At 42.6% G+C, this 18,798-nt stretch overlaps 1 protein-coding gene and 1 long non-coding RNA gene across 5 annotated transcripts in view; one reads left to right on the forward strand and one right to left on the reverse strand.

Annotated features, from left to right (window-relative positions):
• Positions 1–532: 532 nt before the first annotated feature.
• LOC132321722 (uncharacterized) lies at positions 533–5,576 on the reverse strand. Its single transcript, XR_009484857.1, has 4 exons — positions 5,498–5,576; positions 3,868–3,990; positions 3,400–3,488; positions 533–848 (listed from the first exon to the last, which is right to left on the reverse strand). It is a non-coding gene; the product is annotated as an uncharacterized LOC132321722 (long non-coding RNA).
• Positions 5,577–5,744: 168 nt separating this feature from the next.
• LOC132321721 (F-box only protein 15-like) overlaps positions 5,745–18,798 on the forward strand; it is a 43,183-nt gene continuing 30,129 nt past the window's right edge. For 3 of the 4 annotated variants that reach the window (XR_009484855.1, XM_059835166.1, XM_059835167.1), the window contains exons 1-3: positions 5,745–5,782; positions 6,118–6,155; positions 7,845–8,011. Coding sequence is in view for 2 of the 4 variants with exons in the window: in XM_059835166.1 (XP_059691149.1) it covers positions 7,845–8,011 (167 nt within the window). In the remaining 2 variants the exon portion in view is untranslated. Of the gene's footprint in view, positions 5,783–6,117; positions 6,156–7,844; positions 8,012–12,882; positions 13,004–13,938; positions 14,024–18,798 lie in introns of those variants that run through there. The other variant, XR_009484856.1, reaches the window with a different exon arrangement.

Consider the following 18,798-nt stretch of genomic DNA (forward strand, 5'->3'; position numbering starts at 1 on the left):
AAAGGGGCACTTCTGCGGGGGAAGAGAAAACAAAGACTTAACGCAGACCATCTCTTTTTGTAGAAATTAAACAGTTGCCCCAATGTGCGGGGCCAAAATACTAATCTAATTTAGCTTTGCATTGTATGCTAGTTTAAAAAAAACCCTCTGTAAAATACTGTAAAAAAAAAAACAACAACCAAAAAAAGCTTTTATGGTGAGTTTTGTAAGTAGATTTATTAAAGTATGACCTGTTCCCTAGCTGTGATCTCACCACTTCAAATGGATGTAATTTGAATAAATTTTGTATGGTAATGAATCAATAAAAAGGATTTTTTAAAGAGTTTAGATTTGTATACAGCTCTTTATTCTTACTCTTGGTGCCTATCATGCTGCTTCTTGGAACCCAGCTGGTACTATTTTCATTATCAGTGCTCACACTCCTTTGACACCAGGTATGTTTCAATCCCTTTTTTTTATTATGCTAACAAGAAGTTCAGCATTTTTTTTAAGCCAGAGTGAAACAAGAATAAAAGACACGTGGAAAGAGACATAGTAGGAGATCCAGAGGTTGGGATAACACAGGTTTATTTTTATTTATCCCCCCACATGAATTATGAACAGACTTCTTGCAAACTTCATAGAAATTGGGTTATTCTAGGATTAAATGACATGAAAGCGATCGTTGAGGAACTCTTTAACCTTCCTACTGATAATTCTCCAGAAGTCTCCTAATAGGAGCCTTGAAAAGAACGAGTTCTGGTTACCTGAGTCATCTCCAGCAGTCTCTTGCACCAGACATGCATTTACAAACTTGTACTCCCTTTCTGGTCTTGGTGCTGCCACCATTCTAGATGCATGGCCATCAACTAGTAAAAGAAAAAAAAAACTATCAGGATAATAAAATCACAGTAATATGGTTGTTTGCTTAAATGTTACGCTTCTGAGCAAGTTGTATCTGTCTTGCATCTTCTACGCACACAAGGAGAAGGCTACTATTTCAGCCCTTTATGCACTTGTCCCTACTCTGACTTCTGCACCCAGCAGTACCGAAAGGAAGGTTAGAGAAGATCCTCTGTTCTTCTACATTTCCAATAAAGAGTAACGGAGGGCTAGAGGACTGTGCTCTCCCTTTGAAGCAGAGACAGCAATAAATGTCCTCTTTCTGTCCTGGCTGTCATAGCTCCCTGGCCTGTTTGCAGTTTCTCTGTTCCACAGCTGCCATAAGCACTTCTTTATTCGCCCTTAGAATCTGCTACTGATTGCCACTTCTCCTGTCGTTTTCTCTCTGCTTTCTGTAGCTGCTTTGTAAACTTGGGATGTGCTGAGTTGCAGGAGGAAAAAACCAGCCCGTTCAACTACTTAGTTCTGCTCCCCTGAGCTAGCGCAGTGTACCTCAACATTATTCAGCGTACAAATATTACTTTCAGGGAGGCTTTATTGGGGCCCGTATGCGCTGCATTCCTTGGCTGCCAGCAGATGGAAAGGAATTCTGAGAAATCGGGCAAAACTGGCCTGAATGATAGGCAGCTACATGCTCCTTTACACACAGGAGAGGAGTTTAAAAAAAAAAAAGGGGGGGGGGGGGGGGGCGGTGTTCCTGCCCTTGAACCTACAGTGAGAACTTGTCCACCTACAAATGACAGACACCATCACTTTCTATTCTTTTTTGACTTATACCTGAAAGAGTCAGTTACACCACTGTCTTGATGCAGACATGGACATTTTTGTTGTAGAAAGAAAGTACGAAAGATATGTAGGGTACTTTTTCTGGCATGAGACATTGCTACATGTTTAGAAGCACCAAATTTAGCAGTATACGCTGATTTTTTCCTGTGTGTAACACAGCTAATGCACCATGCCATTGGTGTTCCTGGAGCCAACAATTCTCAAGGTTAAGTGAACCAAGAGCAGCTATAGCAAAGTCATGGAGTGGTAGTAACTAAAGCATAAACAAATAGAATTCATCTCCCCATTTTCCTTTCCTTGCTGAGGGAAAAGCTGCCTGGATATTACTCTACAGCTGAGCAAAGACCAACAGAATGCTTTGCCTTTGTTACGTTCAGGAGCTTCTTTACCCACTTTTTTCTTTCTAAAACTTGACAGGGAGAAAGTGGCACATCTAACAGAAAAAAATGGGTTGCTCTCAATTCTGAAGGGCGCTGAATGGTGCTGACAAACGACCAGCCAAATTCTCCTAAATTGCAGGAATAGAAGAAGGAATCCAGTTTCTTCTATCTTGGAATCAGGACTCTCCTAAGAGGAATCTTAGGATTCCCCATATTTTTCCTGCATGCCTTCCCACTTACTTTTCCACCCAGAACTGCATGTTAGTTATCTGAGAAGAAGGTTGTCATGGAAAAATTGGGCCCTCACTTCCCTGGCTGTTTCCCTTCCCTAAGGACAGTGGTTGAGATGCTCTAAAACAACTAAGGATGTTCTCTTCTACTAACCATGAGCTAAAACTGAGGTTTGTATTTTATTTTCCTAGTAGTTTTTGTATTTTCCAACTCCTGCAAAAACCTGGAATGACTTCAAACGGTGTCTCCGAGCCTACCACCCCTCTTCAGCAGGAAGTACGGTATGCCGGCAACTTGGAAAGCATGTATTCTAAAGCTCTTCTTTGGACATTCAAGGAACTGGAGCATGTATATTGCCCGTCTATAGAAGGCCAGTACTGGAACTGGTATTGCCAGCTGCTGTCTCTTCAAGAGCAGTTTTCCCAGGTGGGTATAGAGAAGCTTTCTTCCTGCGGTCGAGAGATGGTAGGGAATCATCTGCTTCCCTTGCTACCTGCTGCACTACCAGCAGTCTGTGTGCAGCTTGATGTATTACGAATATGCTACAAAGCAATTCAGATTTGTGAGCTTCAAAAGCACTTAAAGGGTGTCTTCCATGTTGTGGCCACATCCTAGGACTGAACAGGACTGTGCTGGCACAAGGGCTGCTTGATATTATGAATTCTTGGCAGCGGGACAAAGTAAGGACTCTGCCGGATCATGCTGAAACTGATCAGCACGGCCTGTTTATGTCACTAGGTATGGGACTCACAGGTTATTCCTGCCTGGGAGCTGCTCTTGGAGCTCACTGCCTCCCCTTCACGAGTGGTGTTTTGTCAGTCTCGGCCATCGGGAGATTTTTGGATATGTCTAGCAGGCTATCTGTGCTTTGCTTTTTTCAGTCAACCATAAAACAGCACTGATGTCAGCCCAGTTTTGTTTAACCAGAGCGGTAACACTTGGCTAGTCGAGATAACTGGGGGGTAGTGCAGTGCCGTGCTCCCAGAACAGAGAAGTTGAATTCAAGGACTGCATATGAAATACCTAGAAAACTGAAAAGGAGAAGGAAGGGACTCGCTAACCTTATCAGGAAGCAGTTATAATACTGATTGTCGTTACTGACATACCAAGGACTACTTACCCCGTACTATGAAGGAGGCTGTCTAGAGCAGATCAATGCAGCTACTGATGTTAAGATGTTTTCCTCCATTTTCTTCTGGGCTAAAAATGCTGCAAAAATAATGAATTACACATCACTCAGTCCCACTGAGAGTACCTCTGGAAAGTACTTGTGTGCTTAAACAAAGACCAATCACAAAGGCAAATGTATCTTAAGCTGTAAGGATGACTCTATCATGAGGCCAGGGTGATATTAATAGTGCTCAGTCCTGCCTAGAATGATTTGTTCTTAAAGATTGATTTAAATTAAGTGCTTGTTACTTTCTGTCCCAGTTTTTCCTCTTCAAATCTCTGTTACTTTGTTCTGATTGTTATCCCTTTTTTGCCTGTGAACATTGTCAGGTCAGTGTGACATAAAGTGAGACCCAGTTTTTAAGAAAAAGGAGAGGGAGGGGAAGCGATATCACAGGTAGAAGTTGCCAAGTTTTACCTGCTGGCACACCGATAGGCCTAGCATGGAATACGCTCAGGGCGTTCATTCACTCTTCCTCCAGTTCGAGGGAGACCATCATCTGCTATCTGGAGAATAAAATCATGATTCCAAAGGCTCCTTCTAAAGAGAGAAACTTCATGTTTGAAACACAATTACAAGAAATGGTGATTTTTACACCCCAAAGCAGGCTACCCCAAAATAAAATAAATATGTTAAAGAGGCAGTATCAATAATCTTTTTAGGTTAACTGTGTATATAAAAAAAGCAATAGCATTATGCTTGCCCTCTAGAACACGCTGATCAAGAAGGAAGCAGTACCTTTAACAATCTGTCTGCTCAGAGCCCTGGCTTTACCCATCCACAGCCAGACTCATGGCTTCCAAAACATTAATCAGAAAAGTTGCTACTAGCCCTATATTGGCGGGAAACAATGCCAGAAACTTTAGCCATCTAATATTAAATACTTGGACCAACAACTTCCAAACTTGTTACAGAAAATCGTAACCAAGAAAACTCTCCAAACCAAATGATAGTTTAGAAAGCCGACATTGGTTTATTGCAGCGCTGGGTGCATGGGGGATCCTTCCTCCTAGAATGCACACCCAGTTGAAATCATGACAGGTATTTAAACAGTTAACAAAGTTAGTTACGCCTCCTGGTCCCACCCTTTAGCTAACTAGTGGTTAGGATCTTTCTTACTGCATCTTAAGGATACAGTTCTCTTTGAATGCACTACCCATGCCCAGAGAGCAGGGGGCTTATTTGGGTTGGGGGCTTTTCTAGCTCGGAGGGGTGGTTTTTAGCATTCTAATGAGGTAGGTCAGCCTTAGGGCGCCCATTTGGGGCATTTCACTGACTTTGCTGTTTGGCCAAGTCTCAAGTTTGTGTATCAGCCATTATCAGGAGACCCAGAGGCTGTATCAGGTGCTCGATCTCCGTATACTTTTGTCTCCAGGTAGACACCGTTAACATAACCCGATAGAGCTAATGGCCACAGCCAGCCTGTTTCCAGGAAAACGAATGCATATTTCAGTTTGTGTGAGGCAGCATCGTCTTAACTCATCTGTACAAAGTTTGCACAAAGGGGTCTGTTTTTGTATGCTCACTAATTTGTTTAAGCCTTTGGTATCAAACTGACTGAACAGAAAAGCTGCTACCAGCATTGTATTTTGAGGAAATGAGCGATTAAAAAGAAAAGGGCTGTGGGCATGGCAGGCATCAATAGCTCGTCATTACGCGGAAACTTCCGAATCCAAGTGCTTTAACTGGCTTTTACTGCCGGACCTAGTTTTCACTCAAAACGGAGGTGAGTCTCCAAGGATGCGGAGAAACGAAGCGCGGAGGACGCGTGGCCTTGGCGCTCGGCAGATGCCCCGGCGCCGGTGATCTGCGCTGCAAACCCAGCCACGGCGCAGCGCCGGAGGACACCCCATGGCAGCGCCGGAGGACACCCCCTCTCCAGCTCCACGACTTCCCCTTCCCCCTCGCCACAGCTGACGCTCCCAGCACGGCGGCCCGGCGCCGCGGCCACGGGAGCAGCCGTGAGGGCTCCTACGGCCCTAGCGCCCGCCGCGCCCTCCCCCGCCCCGCTCCGGCCAGGCCTCAGCTCTGCTCTTCCCCCACGTACGGCACTCCACCGGCGAAAGGAGCGGGAGCGCCGGCCCGGCGGACAAACCCCTCGGCGGTCGCGCAGCGGGACGGGCAGGCCCGCGCTGCCGCGCCGCTGCCGCTGCCCACCCCGCCGGGCGGCGCAGCCGCGCTCTCTCTCGCGAGGCTGCGTCCCAGAGCGCGTGCACCGGTTTGGCCGCTGCCGACCGCCGTCGCGGCGCTGCTGCGCGCGCGCGGGGGCTTGAGGCGGGGCGCGGCGGCCGCGATGGCGGAGCCCTGCTGAGGGCGTGCGGGGCCCGGCGGGGTGAGAGCCGGGGCTCCCCGTTGAGGCCCCCTCCCACCTTCTCCCCCCTTCTCCCCCCTTCTCCCTCCCCCTCCTCTCCCCCCTTCTCTCTCCCCCGTTCTCTCTCCCCCTTCTCCTCCCCCCTCTCCCTCCACCTTCCCCCTCTCCCTCCCCCCTCCCCCCTCTCGCTCCCCCTCCCCCCTCTCGCTCCCCCTCCCCCCTCTCGCTCCCCCTCCCCCCTCTCGCTCCCCCTCCCCCCTCTTCCTCCACTTTCCCCTCCCCCCTCCACCTCGTGGTTCTCTGTCCACCAGTTCTGCTCGTTCCTGCCATGTCTTTTTGTTCTTTTTTTTCCCCAGGATTATTCTCCAAGAGGATTTAGACCTTGCTTCAAAAGGTATGACTTTTCTTTTGGCTGTATTCGTTCTTTTGTGGGCCACGGAAATAAACTAAGCTTCTTTGTTTTGCAGCTGCTCCATTATAGCAGGTATTTTTCTGGAAGAGAGAAAAAACAACAAATCAAAACTTTTTCCTTCCCTGTATTGAGTTGATAACTTTACCTGTTTGTACACACTGTTAGTGGTATAAAGTATATAATCATATTTTGATGTAAAAAATCAGAATATTTACAACAGTATAAAGTAGTGTAAGAGATGTTGCCCCCCCCCCACCCCCCCCAATATTCTTTATTGCTAGACTTTCCACAGCTTTTTATTTTGGTTCATCCTTTGTGGCCTTTTTAGAGATCCTGGGATTTTTCATCTAGAAGAATGCTAAACGCTTCTATGTCTTTGTCAGATGCATCCTCTTTGTGACATCATCATATTCCTTCTTAAGTTAAATGTTATAAAAGTTATATGAAGTTTTATTTTGAAGTGTACTTTGCAAGATTGACTGAAGGACTCCCACTGGGGAAAATGCACAGGTGTTTAACTTCTTATGTCCTTGAGTAATTCAGTTTGTACAAAATACTTTGAGGTGTTGCCAGTAGCCTGAGCTTTCTGTTCCTGAAATCTGGTTTTAAAGAAATTAAAGCCTTGTTTCTTTTGTTCTTCACTGCCAGTTAGGAAAGTGTTGTGTTTTCCCTGTAAACTCTGTGAAATGCCCCTGTGTGATTTCCTTAGTAAACTGTTGAGACATGTACAAAACCAAGTTTGCAATGCTAAATCAGACATTATTCTGATGAAGAATTACACACAGCCCAGTGTGAGGCGTGTAATTAATGCATAGCTTTTTTTTTTTACAGGCTCCTTTAGTAAATAACTTTTTTTTCCTTTCCTGAAAACTGATCTGGATCTTGAGATCTGCTGGGAGCTATAGATGCGTGTATATTTACTTTCTTGTGGAAAATATAAATAGATTTTAATGATTTTTCTCGTGTATTATATGAGCCAGAGGATAATTAGCTATTTGATGTTAGCTAGGTGTAGTTGTTTAACACCTTGTTCCTGAGGACAGGAATTTTTATTTTGCTGTCCTAATGAATGAAGTAATTCAGATGAAAGTCCTGTGGGATCAGGAATTCTAGGAATAGTTTGGTTTCTTTTCTTTTCTATGATTTCTCTGACTATGAAGACATTGAAATACTGTGCACCTGTTTTCAGCACACAAATAAAAGAGCCAGAACAACCTCTGAAGGAGGCGCTTGAATGCTGTGTCTTTCATTCTTCTGTGATGTGAGTGGAAGCGTATCTGTCGCATAACATGAACTCATTATTCCACTGTGCTGCCTGACATGGTTAAGAATACTTGTATCGTGGATATGTCACGTCAGAGGAGCTGCAGGGTTTTTGAGTTAGAAGATGGCAAGGTACAGATTATTAAAAAAAACCCAAACAACCCTCTCTATGGTTTGTGGCTTTCTCCCTGCCTGTGTTTGAGATCTCTGGGGAAGAGGGCCTCAGGAAATATCTCTGGATAGTTGATTGTTTTTATGTGCTCACCTTCCCTCATCTATATGATCTATCGCAGGTATATGTAGAAATACATCTGACTTTTCTTTATGAGAACATATGCAGTAGATACTAGGCCTTGGCTTTGTATTCAAATGCTTGCTAATATCAGTCTTCTCTAATGCTTCTTGAAGATGCCTGATGCCTGTGAACCAGTGCTTGAAGATATTGATGATACTGTGTCAGCAGAAGATTTGAAGCCACGTGATCGGCAGTTTGTAAGAAAGAACGTTTTTCCAAAAGTGCGACAACGCAATTCACAAAAAAATACTCGGGCAGACGATGATCCCCCAAGTGACAGGTAAATTCTTCCATCAACCCTATCTTGTTGCTTTGCTCATATCTTGTGTGCACTGTCAGCTTCTAAAAATAAGGTGGAAGTTCTCATTATCTCATAGTGTAAAATTTGAATACAAGATAAAAATGAGTAAAATAGTGTTTATAAAATGTAGTGATAATGAACAATAAATCCTGAGCAGATTTCTTGTCCTAGACAAACTTTCTCTAGAAATCAGTTATGACGGAGATATTGATTAATGGAGTAATCAGACTGGAAAAATGGTTCCTGTTACTTCAGCTTGTATGTGTAAAACATTTCTGAAAAATTGTCTGCTTCACCTTAATTACCTAAATAGAAGCTGAGCTCTTCAAAATGCAGTCCTGGAGTAGCCTTGTGCCATCTGGAATGAGAAATAAGAATAAAATCCTGAGACTCACGAAAGGCTTGAGGCTGGAAGGGACCTCTGGAGGTCATCTTCTGCAAAGCCCCTGCTGAAGCAGGGCCACCTACAGCCAGGTGGCCAGGACCGTGCCTAGCTAGTTTTTGAATATCTCTAAAGAGGGAGATTCCACCACCTCCTTGGGCAACCTGTGCCAGCGCTCAGTCACCCTCACAGTCAAAAAGTGTTTCCTGATGTTCAGAGGGACCCCGTGTTTCAGTTTGTGCCCATTGCCTCCTGGCCTCTCACTGGGCACTGCTGAAAAGAGCCTGTGTCTGTCCTCTTTGGACCCTCCCTTCAGGTATTTAATATCCATTGATGAGCTTCCCCCGAGCCTTTCTCTTGCAGGCTGAACAGTGCCAGCTCTCTCAGCCTCTCCTCTTAGGGGAGAGATGCTCCAGTCCCTTAACCATCTTCATGGCCCTTTGTTGGACTGTCTTTCTTGTGGGTGCATCCCATCAGGGCCCAGGGACTTAGGTATGTCCAGTTTGCTGAAGTATTCCCTGACCTGACCCTCTTCCACCAAGGGTACATCTTCCTTGCTTCAGTCTTTCCACCTGGCTTCTGGAACCTGGGATTTCCAAAGGCTGTGCTTGTTGTTTGTACATCCTCCTGCAAGTGACATAGTGAGACTTCTTTTGAACTTACTGTTTTATTTCAGTGGAAATCGTATGCTGTAACTATGGAACGTATCTTTTGTGTTTTTCCTTCTTGTGATTCCCCTAAGAGCAGAATCAACTTTCTGCTGCAGTGGAATTGATGAAAGTATAAATGAACTCAGTTATCGATTCTAGTTTCTACTGCATTTCCGAGATCTGGATTTTGGTTGGTGCCACCCCCTGCTCCCCCTCCCCCCCGCCCTTAATTTTGAGCTGGTGGATGAAATTTCCCTGCATTATAAAGGTGGAAATAAAGTATGTCTGGAATGTGCAGGAAATTTGATTTTGGTTTCTCATTAGTGTTCAAAAGAGATTTTTATAAGCATAACAGTCCACCTTTATGTGAAGCCCCATTCTGCCAGGAGTGTGTGTACAGCCGAACCGGTGGCTTATAGATACTTGACACTAGCACTCCGTTCTCCGAAGTATTCAGGAGAATACTGTATGTTATTTAACAGGCTGTATTTTAGTGTTTTTGACCCAAGAATGCACATTGAATGTACGTTGTTTAGACAGTAGGAACGCTAAATACATTGTACATGTGCAACACGTGTTGCACATGTCTAATGATCATTAATGTGCCATCAACAATTTTTTGTTTCTAGCTAGGGGAAGTAGCTTTAAAAAAAGAAGCGTGGGGGAGGAGAAAAGAGAAAAGATGTGGGCAGGGCAAAGGATGGTGTTGCAGGATGTCTGTTGTTCTTGTACTGGCATCTTTAGCTCATTGGCACAGTTATCCCAGGAGTTTCAGTGAGAGCTTCTTGCAGAATTTTTTGTTGGTTCTTAAACCATTGTGTGTGCCAGCTCCATGGTGCACATCTGCCATGCTGCTTCTGTAGCCCAGAAAGGTTGGGGTATGAGCTTTCAGACGTTAGTGTGGCTGGTGGCAGGCTTAAGTTAAGAATTTATAAAGGTGCCTTGTATGGAGGGAACTCCGGTCAATGAGTGCCATAATATCAAAAGGCTGCAGTTTAGCTCTAACTGTTTGCTGGTGGCCTCATTTCAGTGCAGTCACTTGAAGATCCCTTGTTAAATGATAATTTTCAGAAAGTGAGTTGTTTGGTTTGTTTTTTTTCAATACAACTGCAGCGTACTGAATCTCTTCTTATCCTACAGCTCTTGTACATTCTCCATTCTAAAACTCTTTTCTTGCCACTTGTGGTGGCTTGACCCTGGCCAACAACTGAGCAGCCACCCAGCCACTTGCTCAGCCCTCCTCTCAGTAGGCTGAGGGAGCTAACTGGAAGAGCAAAAGCGAGAAAACTTGTGGGTTGGGGTAAAGACAGTTTAAGTGAAGGCAAGAGTAAGGATAAACTTCAAGGGATGCAAAAGCAATTGCTCACCACCTCCCACAAGCAGACTGATGCCCAATCAGTCTCAGAACAATGGTTAGTTTGGGAGGACCAAACCGCCAGTTTTTATTGCTGAGCATGATGTCATCTGGTATGGATTATCCTTTTGGTCAGTTTGGGTCAGCTATTCTGTCCATGTTCCCTCCCAGCCTCTTGTCCATCTCCAGCCTGCTTGTGGCGGGGTGGAGCACGGTGGGCAACAGCAGGTTTTGATGCTGTGCAAGCACTGTTCCACAATAGCTAAAACACGGGTGTGTTGTCAACACTGTTTTAGTCATAAATACAAAACACAGCATCATACAGGTAGCTGTGGAGAAAGTTAACTCTATCCCAGCCAGATCTATTACCCGCTCCACTAAACTCACATAATTATAATGTTTTTCCCTGCCTGTTTTGGAGTCGTTATTGTTTGTGTTGCTTATTTTATAGTTGAAGAATTACAATTAATTGAGTCTGTTCAGTGGCCCTGACGGGGAAGCGTGTTCCTCTTTTAACTTCTTCGTTAATTTTTACTTATCAGCGTTATTCCTGGTGCTCAGAGAATCTGGATTCGTACATGGGGATGTTCTCACAGTCATTCAGATGGTGCATATGTGGCTGGACAGCTGGCTGCATATGGATACGAAATGACAGGGAACAATATGGGACAAGTCGCATAATTCAGTTTTTTGGGGTGAATGTTCAGAGCTGTCAAGCTGTTGTTGAATGTTTTTAGTCTTAATTACACTTTTTTAAAATGCCCCTTTGATCTCTTTCTGATTTGAAGGTGAGGAGGTAAAGTGTTTTCCTGGCATTAAGGAGAATGATTACAAGATGAGTGCTTTCAGAATGGTTAGGTTTTCCTGACAGGGCAGCCATCTGATAGATGTCATGCAGTGCCTTTTGTGGGCATTTTGCTTGCTAAACTGAATTGAAAAGTTTTCGTAGGAGTGGAAGGGAAAGATCTTACTTCTTGGGCAGAATCTAGCTGGTTGTCTGATTGTAGCTGGTGGAACCCAAGTGCGAGAGAGAGAGAGAGGAAGGAGAAGTGTTGTCACTTAGTGATGAGTGTGTTTGCTGCTGGAGCAGAGGTGAACTACTCCATGTGAATGATCCTTTGTTTTGGGAGGGATGATCAGTATGATGGAGGCGGGATGATCTAGGATTGTATCTTGTACATTTGAAAGGGCTGAAGATGCTGTTTTTCCTTTCCTTCCAAATACTTTAAAACACTCCCTGTCATCTTGTTCCACCTCCCCAACCCTAAAAAAACCCCCAAACTTGTGGTTGTGCTGGCCACGTTTCATCTCCTTAATGAAAAATGTGTTGAAAGAAAAGCTTGTAGAAAGCTGAAAACACAGATTGATGTTGTGTTTCAGTGGAGGATTATTGACTGAATGCTTTTGTGTAACTTAGGATTAGTCAAAATAAACATTTAAATTTTATTAATTAATTCAAGTTTTAGTGTGTCTCGCGTTTAAACTTGCATCCTGCTTGTACTGAAAGACTGCAAAGTTGTCTTTCCTGACACTTTACTAGAAGTATTTTCTTCCTGATTTCACAAAATGCTTGTTTCTCTTCTTGAATGTCTCATGATATCATGAAACAGTTACATCTCATTTTCCTGTTTCGCAGTTGATCTTTCTATATTTGTCTAAGTAGAAACTAGATACTGAATTATTCAAGTGCTGAACTATTGGAGGGAACCCAGGTTATTCTTTAAGGAGTAGCGCAACTCTGGAGTGGGTATGCTCTTTTCACAGACAAGTGGAGTGCTGGTCCAAAAAGCCTTCTTTGTGGCAGCTGTTTTTGTAAGACTACAAATGAGTTCTCGGTTTTGCCTCGTTACGGCTTTCTTAAATTTAACTTCTTTTTATCTTAATCTCTCTAATGCATAGTGTTGCAGAAGCTACTTTGGGCTTGTCAAGATTTGGACAGCTGTCGTGTGCTTTTGGAATTTTATTGGGAGACATGGAGGAAAGATGGAGTGCAGCGAAGGAAGGAACTACCTAAAATTTTTGATACTTCTCTTTTTAGAAAATTAAGTGTTCATAACTTGAGACTAGAAATCAGTCTACATCTAGAATCTGAAACTGAGAACTAAAAACTGACTAAAAATTGCCATAGCTGGGACAGGAATTGCCTACAGAGGAATTTTGGGAACTGTATAGGAAATTGCCTGCTAGTTTCTGGTCATTATTAAATCGATGTCTTGATTTAGTTTGTGTGTGTGTATATGCCTATATTAAATCAAACAAACCAAAAAACCCCAATGCTGGGGTGGTAGGCAGAAATTATCCAGTGTGGTTTCTTTTTTGTGAAATTAGGTAACTTCTTTTTAAGCTGATACATTTAAGGACCTCTGGAAATGTCATTTTTGTTCAACAGAACAAAAATACTGGCTACAAATTCTGGCTCAAGTAACTTTTTACAAATCCATCTCTTGAATGTTCTCCTTTATAGGCTGATAATGAAGCTGGAGCTGAGTGCAAGTATTGCAAGTATGATAGCTGTATGTGAGACTAGGAGGTGGTGAAGAGGGCAACCGCCTTTCTGCTCAAGATAGTGATGCTTCTGGCCACAAGTGCGTATGAAAGTGCTCTATTCCTGCTTGGATTGCTGATAATGTCTCTCAGGGTTTCACACGGGGACTGATCCATGTAATGGACTTGGAAGACAGGATGTCTTCCAGCCTTCAGCAAGTTTGTGGACTATGCCGACCTGGGGGAAGTGGTTGATAGTCTAGAAACCAGTGCTGTGGTTCAGAGGGACCTTAAAAGACTAGAAAAAGGGCTAGCGGAAACCATATGATACTTAGCAAAGGCAAATGCAAAATCCTAGGGTTGGCATAACCCCAGCTAGTGGTAAAGGTGGGGGTGGGCAGCCTGACTAGAGAGCAGCTTTGCAGAAAAAGATTTTGGGATTCAGGTAGACAAGAATTGAACAGGAGTCAGCAATGTATTCTTGTAGCAAAAAAAGGCAAACTGCATCCTGGGCTGTGCTAGCAAGAGTGTAGCCAGCAGGTCTGGGAGAGTGATCCTTCAGGTCTAGTGGTACCTGTGAGACAGCATTTGGAGTGCTGTGTCCAGTGAGCCAGCTTGCGCCCGGTTTTGGGCTCCCCAAAACGAGAGAGGTTGATGTAGTGGAGCGAGTCCAACGGAGGGCCACCAAGATGGTTTGGGAGCACACGATGTATGAGGAGAGACTGGGAAGACTGGGTTTCTTCAGCCTTAGGAAGAGAAAGCTCATGGAAGATCCTAGTTGCAGATAGGAATAGCCAGTAGGAAGGTACAGAGAAAATGGAGTCAATCGCCTGTCAAAGGTGTGCAGTGAAACAAAAGACAGCAGAGTCTTGCTGTTGACAAAGTGGCAGTTAAGATTTTTCGCATCCAGTGCGTAACTTATTGCTCATGCTGTCCACCTTTCTATAGAGGAAATGCCAATATAGAAAGTTTTCCAACATTTCTCGAGTATCTCTCGTCAGTCCCTTTTTAAGAAAGCATGTTATTTTTTTTACAGTGAGTCATCTGGGAAGTTCAGCTAGAATGTCAAGAAGGGATTTAATCTTTTTTGTACTCTACAGTGAAGTAGTTACTCAGTAATAGTAAGTATTGCTTACATAATCCAAATTTCAAACATTTCTTGAAATTAACATTGTTTGCACTATGCAAAAAATAACAAAAAAAAAAGTTTTGCAAGAGCTATTTTCTAAATCGATGCCTCTGTCTGTTGCTAGAATTCGTTAGTTTAATGTCAAACTGTTCTAAACTTGAGGAAAAGATAGAAATATTCACTAAGGTGAAAGATGGTCTGTTGTCACAGCATCTTGGACAGCTATTACCTAAATAAGTGTTTTGATTAGCCTGTTTCCTGTACGTTCCTAAGCTTTAGAGTCAACAACACTTATTGAAGAGATGCTGGAATGAAGTTCTGGGTCTAGTAAATTAAATGTGACCTTTACTTGCAGTTACTGCTTCATTATAAGGGAAATGGTGAAGCACTGTTTCTAGTGTCTTCTATCTAATTGCAAGATTGAAGAAAAAAAGAGGGTAGAAAAGACGCATCGGATAGACTTTTATTGCTAACTAGGAGTTGTAACAATGCAACCTGCCTTGTAAGTTGGCTTAGCTGAAACTGGGCATAGGTATAATGATGTCTTCTAATGATAGAAATAAGTTTTTATGACTTGTTGCAAAAATCTTATTCTAATATTATTCCTTATCCCTGTTTATTGGGCGGATTTTCTACCCTGTTCTTGATTTGAACTCTGTTCAAGAGATGCGGAAGTCTTTTTTCTTTTTTTCCTTGCCTTTCTTTCACCTGTTTCAGAAATGTTCTTTCTGTACAAGAACCCTTTGTTGCTTTCAAGAGTGGCTCTATCCAAAGGTGAAAACTGAGGGCTGTGCTACAGTTTTTCACAGCAAAGCCTACCTCTGTCTGGGGGGAGAGCGCAGCGTGAATCTGCAATATACAGATGTTTGTTTGGGAAGGGAATTCAGTATGTGTGCCACTTAACAGTGCTTTCTCTCCAAAAAATGGAACCGAACGTGTATAGTCAGACATAGAAGGCATTGACTTGTGAAGCGGGTAGTCATATCAGCATTTGTTGGCATCTATAGGTTTCTGGTTCTGTGGAGTGGATGGGTTATGGCCCAAGCTTCTTGAATGTATTTTGATGGATGAAGCAGTTAAGTATGCTTGGTTTTTTGTGATAACTGATACAAATCTGTCATATAAAAACTCATCTACACAATGTATGTAGGTGAGCAGGCACTTCTTCATTGCAGCACTGGACGCACAGGGGATCACTCCACCTAGTGTGCGTGTTTAGTTTCTCTGCTACAGAAGTTGTATAGAATCAAAGTATACATAGTCATCATATTTCCAAGAAACAATTAACATATTCATACAATTTCCGAGAACTCATTAGTATGTGTAAATGCTCGTGACGCATGCGCCTTCAGGTACACCGGTGGTTGTCTAAGGTCCTCTGGTGGTCGTCCGTAGCCTTCCTCATGGTGTCCTCTAGTTGAACCCCATCTTTGCGCATGCTCAGGTTGGTTGCAAAATTCCGTTCTTGGAATCTTCTTAAGTTTTCCCCGGTTTAGTGACCAGGCCTGTAACTTACCATTCTCTTGACAGGCAAATTCTACCTATTCGCAATGCTACATTGTTCAACAGTTAGTTTATGATTGAATCACAGATAAATCATACCTGGTTACCTTCATACAGAATATATAGAATTTAATTTTTAGTAATCGCCCTCTGGATTACACTATTTTAGCAATATCCATACTTAAATTAATCCATGGTTATTTCTATTAATATTTATTGATAGGCATTCTTGATATTCGAATCAAGATGGGAAAGCTAAGGAATTTTCCAAGCAGCATCACTGCTGCATATCAGGTCACATTGTCACAGGACTCAGACAAGACTTTTCTAGTCAGTCCTTCATCGTTCCATCTCGTTACTGTTGGTTCCTTAGTATGGAACAGTGACTCCCTGGTGAGGTTCCTATGGTTATTGTTTCTAACTTAACAATCCTAACTTATGCATTTGTATTTTATTATTTTATTTATTAATCAAATGTAGCCTTTCTATATGATCATATTTTGATTATTTTAGAAAAATTGGAGTATTTACAACATAACTGCTAATTTGGCTTGAGGCTGTTCAGGTCATTCCTTCCTCAGTCATTGTAAAACATGCTGGGGAGGTGAAGACATGACTAATGACTGTTCGTTCTTGTGGCATTTCTAACTTTTCCTTTTAAGAAGAGGAAGCAAAACCTGTTATTAAACATTCAGCAAAGCTAAACCAGCAGCAGCTTATCTGCACTATGCTTTTTTTTTCTTTAGAAATAAATGTTAGCATGGAACTTTCTCTTCCTGTAGCATGAGATTCCAGAAGCAAAAAGGGGTGGAGTTGTTTTGTTGCTAATTCAGTGGGCTTAGCTTTGATTTAGCACACAGAAACTAGGTTCTATTATAGACCCTTAGCTTTACTTGTGCAATTTTAGACTAGTCTTTGTTCAAGCATCCTTTTTAGTGTCTTGCGCAATTTTCCTGCAAGTTTGTTGGATGGAAAGATGCTGTATTTTTCATGGGTTCCTTCCTGCGCCTCTTAAAGAGCTCACTCTTTTACTGTGATTATCGTATTTGTTGGCAGGACTTCTATCTGTGAGATTTGCCAATTCCTGTTGAAGCTTAATGTTTATAGTCCATGTTATATGTCTTACAACTCTGAAATTCACTGTGCAGAGAATCTATGTATTTCTCTAAAGCAAACCTCAAATAATATTCTGAAATACTGTTAAAGAAGTTCTCTGTTCTTTAATGCCTCTTCTACTTGTTGATTTTCTAAACACTTATCAGTTTTGTATACCGGTGGATATAGCTGAGATATCCTTAAGACTTTCCATCTGCTCAAACAGCAAATTTGAGTAGAAGAAAGGAGGAAAAAGACAAGGAAGAGCAAATGCTCTGATCTGCTTAAGACCTCATGTTGAAAGGAAGACGATGTAAAAGGAAACATACTTAGTCTGCTGTTGAAAAAGCTGGTGAGGTGCTATAAACTAATGTAGACTTTGATGTTCAAAGGCATTGCCTAGTGTTCATTGGTGCATAAACCGTGCTTTCTTAGACTTTGGCCATCCCCATACACATACAGCAAAGCATGCTGCAGCATCCATTTTATTCATCCAAGTGGAAAACAGAGAAGATGATCACCAACTCATGGTTTGTGAATCACAATTCAGAATCTGGTGCTTTAAGTGTTGTTTAAAAGAACTTTTCTAATGCACAATAAAATTTCAATGATTCTAGACTTCTATTTATTGTGTTGTCCTAAAGTAGAGGTCTCTTAAACAGCTTACTGTATTCTCTACATTTGTTAACTTAAATAAGCTCTCTGCAGCCTGTGTAGTGGTTGATGAAGTGTTTTGACTAAGGTTTCTGCTGGTTTCTGGTGTATGCTTTTAGTTGCCCAGAATCAGTAGTTGATCTTTCCATTTTTTTCCTCTTTCCACCCTGCTGATAATGCTTCTCTGCTGCTTCCTAAGTATCATGCAAAACAAACGGTAGTGATTACCGTGTAATTTTGGGGTGCTATTACCCATCCGCAGTGAGGTATTTGTAGTATTCTTTTTTAAGCTAAAAGATAAATCTCTAGCCTTCTCAATCAGAGAGTTCAAGTTTAGTCTTTGCTTTTGGTTGTGATTGCAGTGCCAATTTAGAAAAAAAGATACTTTACAACCTTTTTTTTGGGGGGGGAGGGTGGGGAGGTTTAAATACACAAAATAACCCAAACTGCTTTTCTGGTGATGAGAGGTGTTTGTTTTCTCTGACAACACTGCAGTCATGAAACTGGCGTTCTCTGTGAACCAGCTGAGCAATGAAGAGAAGTGAACTGAGGTGTAAATGCTGTGCTGTTTTGTACCATTGCTGAAGAATTCCCCCATTGCCTGTCACTTGTAGAATCACAGTCCTGTCTGATTTTTGCATTGCTTGATAACCTTATACACCTGCCTAACTACTACTGCAACAGATTTAATTTTCAAATTCAAACTGATTGATAATGTGGACATAAAGCTTTTGGTTGTTTATACTGAGAGAGGCAGTAAAGTAACTTATTTTTGTACCTGTTGTTAAAGTGAGGTAATTGTCTTAACAGTTCCAGTGATATGGTCTCTTGCTTTCAGAAGGTCTCAGTTGCTGCTTGTCACAAGTTTGCTTTGTGTTTTGGTTCTTGGTGCTCTGCCCTGAAAACCCTGCTCTGTCATGTGCAGTGAGTATGTGAAAGCTTGGGATGTGGGTGTGGTGGGTTTTGTTATGTTTAGTGTCGTTCTTTCACTGCTGCTGAAATCATTGTTACAGTTGGACATATCAAGACCCATCTTCCAAGGAGCTCTAAGAGCTCTTGTCATTTGTTTAGAATCTGAAACTTTTGTGGTGAGATGGTTAAGAGGATGAGGAGAGGGGGTGAAATGGTACATAAAAGAAAAATGAGAGGTGGTATTCATGGGATGGAACAGATGGTATTGCATGAAGGTAGATGATCAAGATTTAGACTCAGAGAATCATTTAGGTTGGAAAAGACCTTTAAGATCATCAAATCCAACTGTGAATCTAACACTGCCAAGTCCACCACTAAGCCATGTCCCTAAGCGCCTCATCCACACATCTTTTAAATACCTCCAGGGATGGTGACTCAACCACCTCCCTGGACAGCCTGTTCCAGTGTCTGAAAACCCTTTTGGTGAAGAAATTTTTCCTAATACGGAGTCTAAACCTCCCCTGGTGCAACTTGAGGCCATTTCCTCTTGTCCTATCGCTTGTCACCTGGGAAAAGAGGCTGACACCCACCTCTCTACAGCCT

The sequence above is a fragment of the Gavia stellata genome, unplaced genomic scaffold, assembly GCF_030936135.1.
Source record: "Gavia stellata isolate bGavSte3 unplaced genomic scaffold, bGavSte3.hap2 HAP2_SCAFFOLD_44, whole genome shotgun sequence".
In the NCBI taxonomy this organism is placed as follows: domain Eukaryota; kingdom Metazoa; phylum Chordata; class Aves; order Gaviiformes; family Gaviidae; genus Gavia; species Gavia stellata.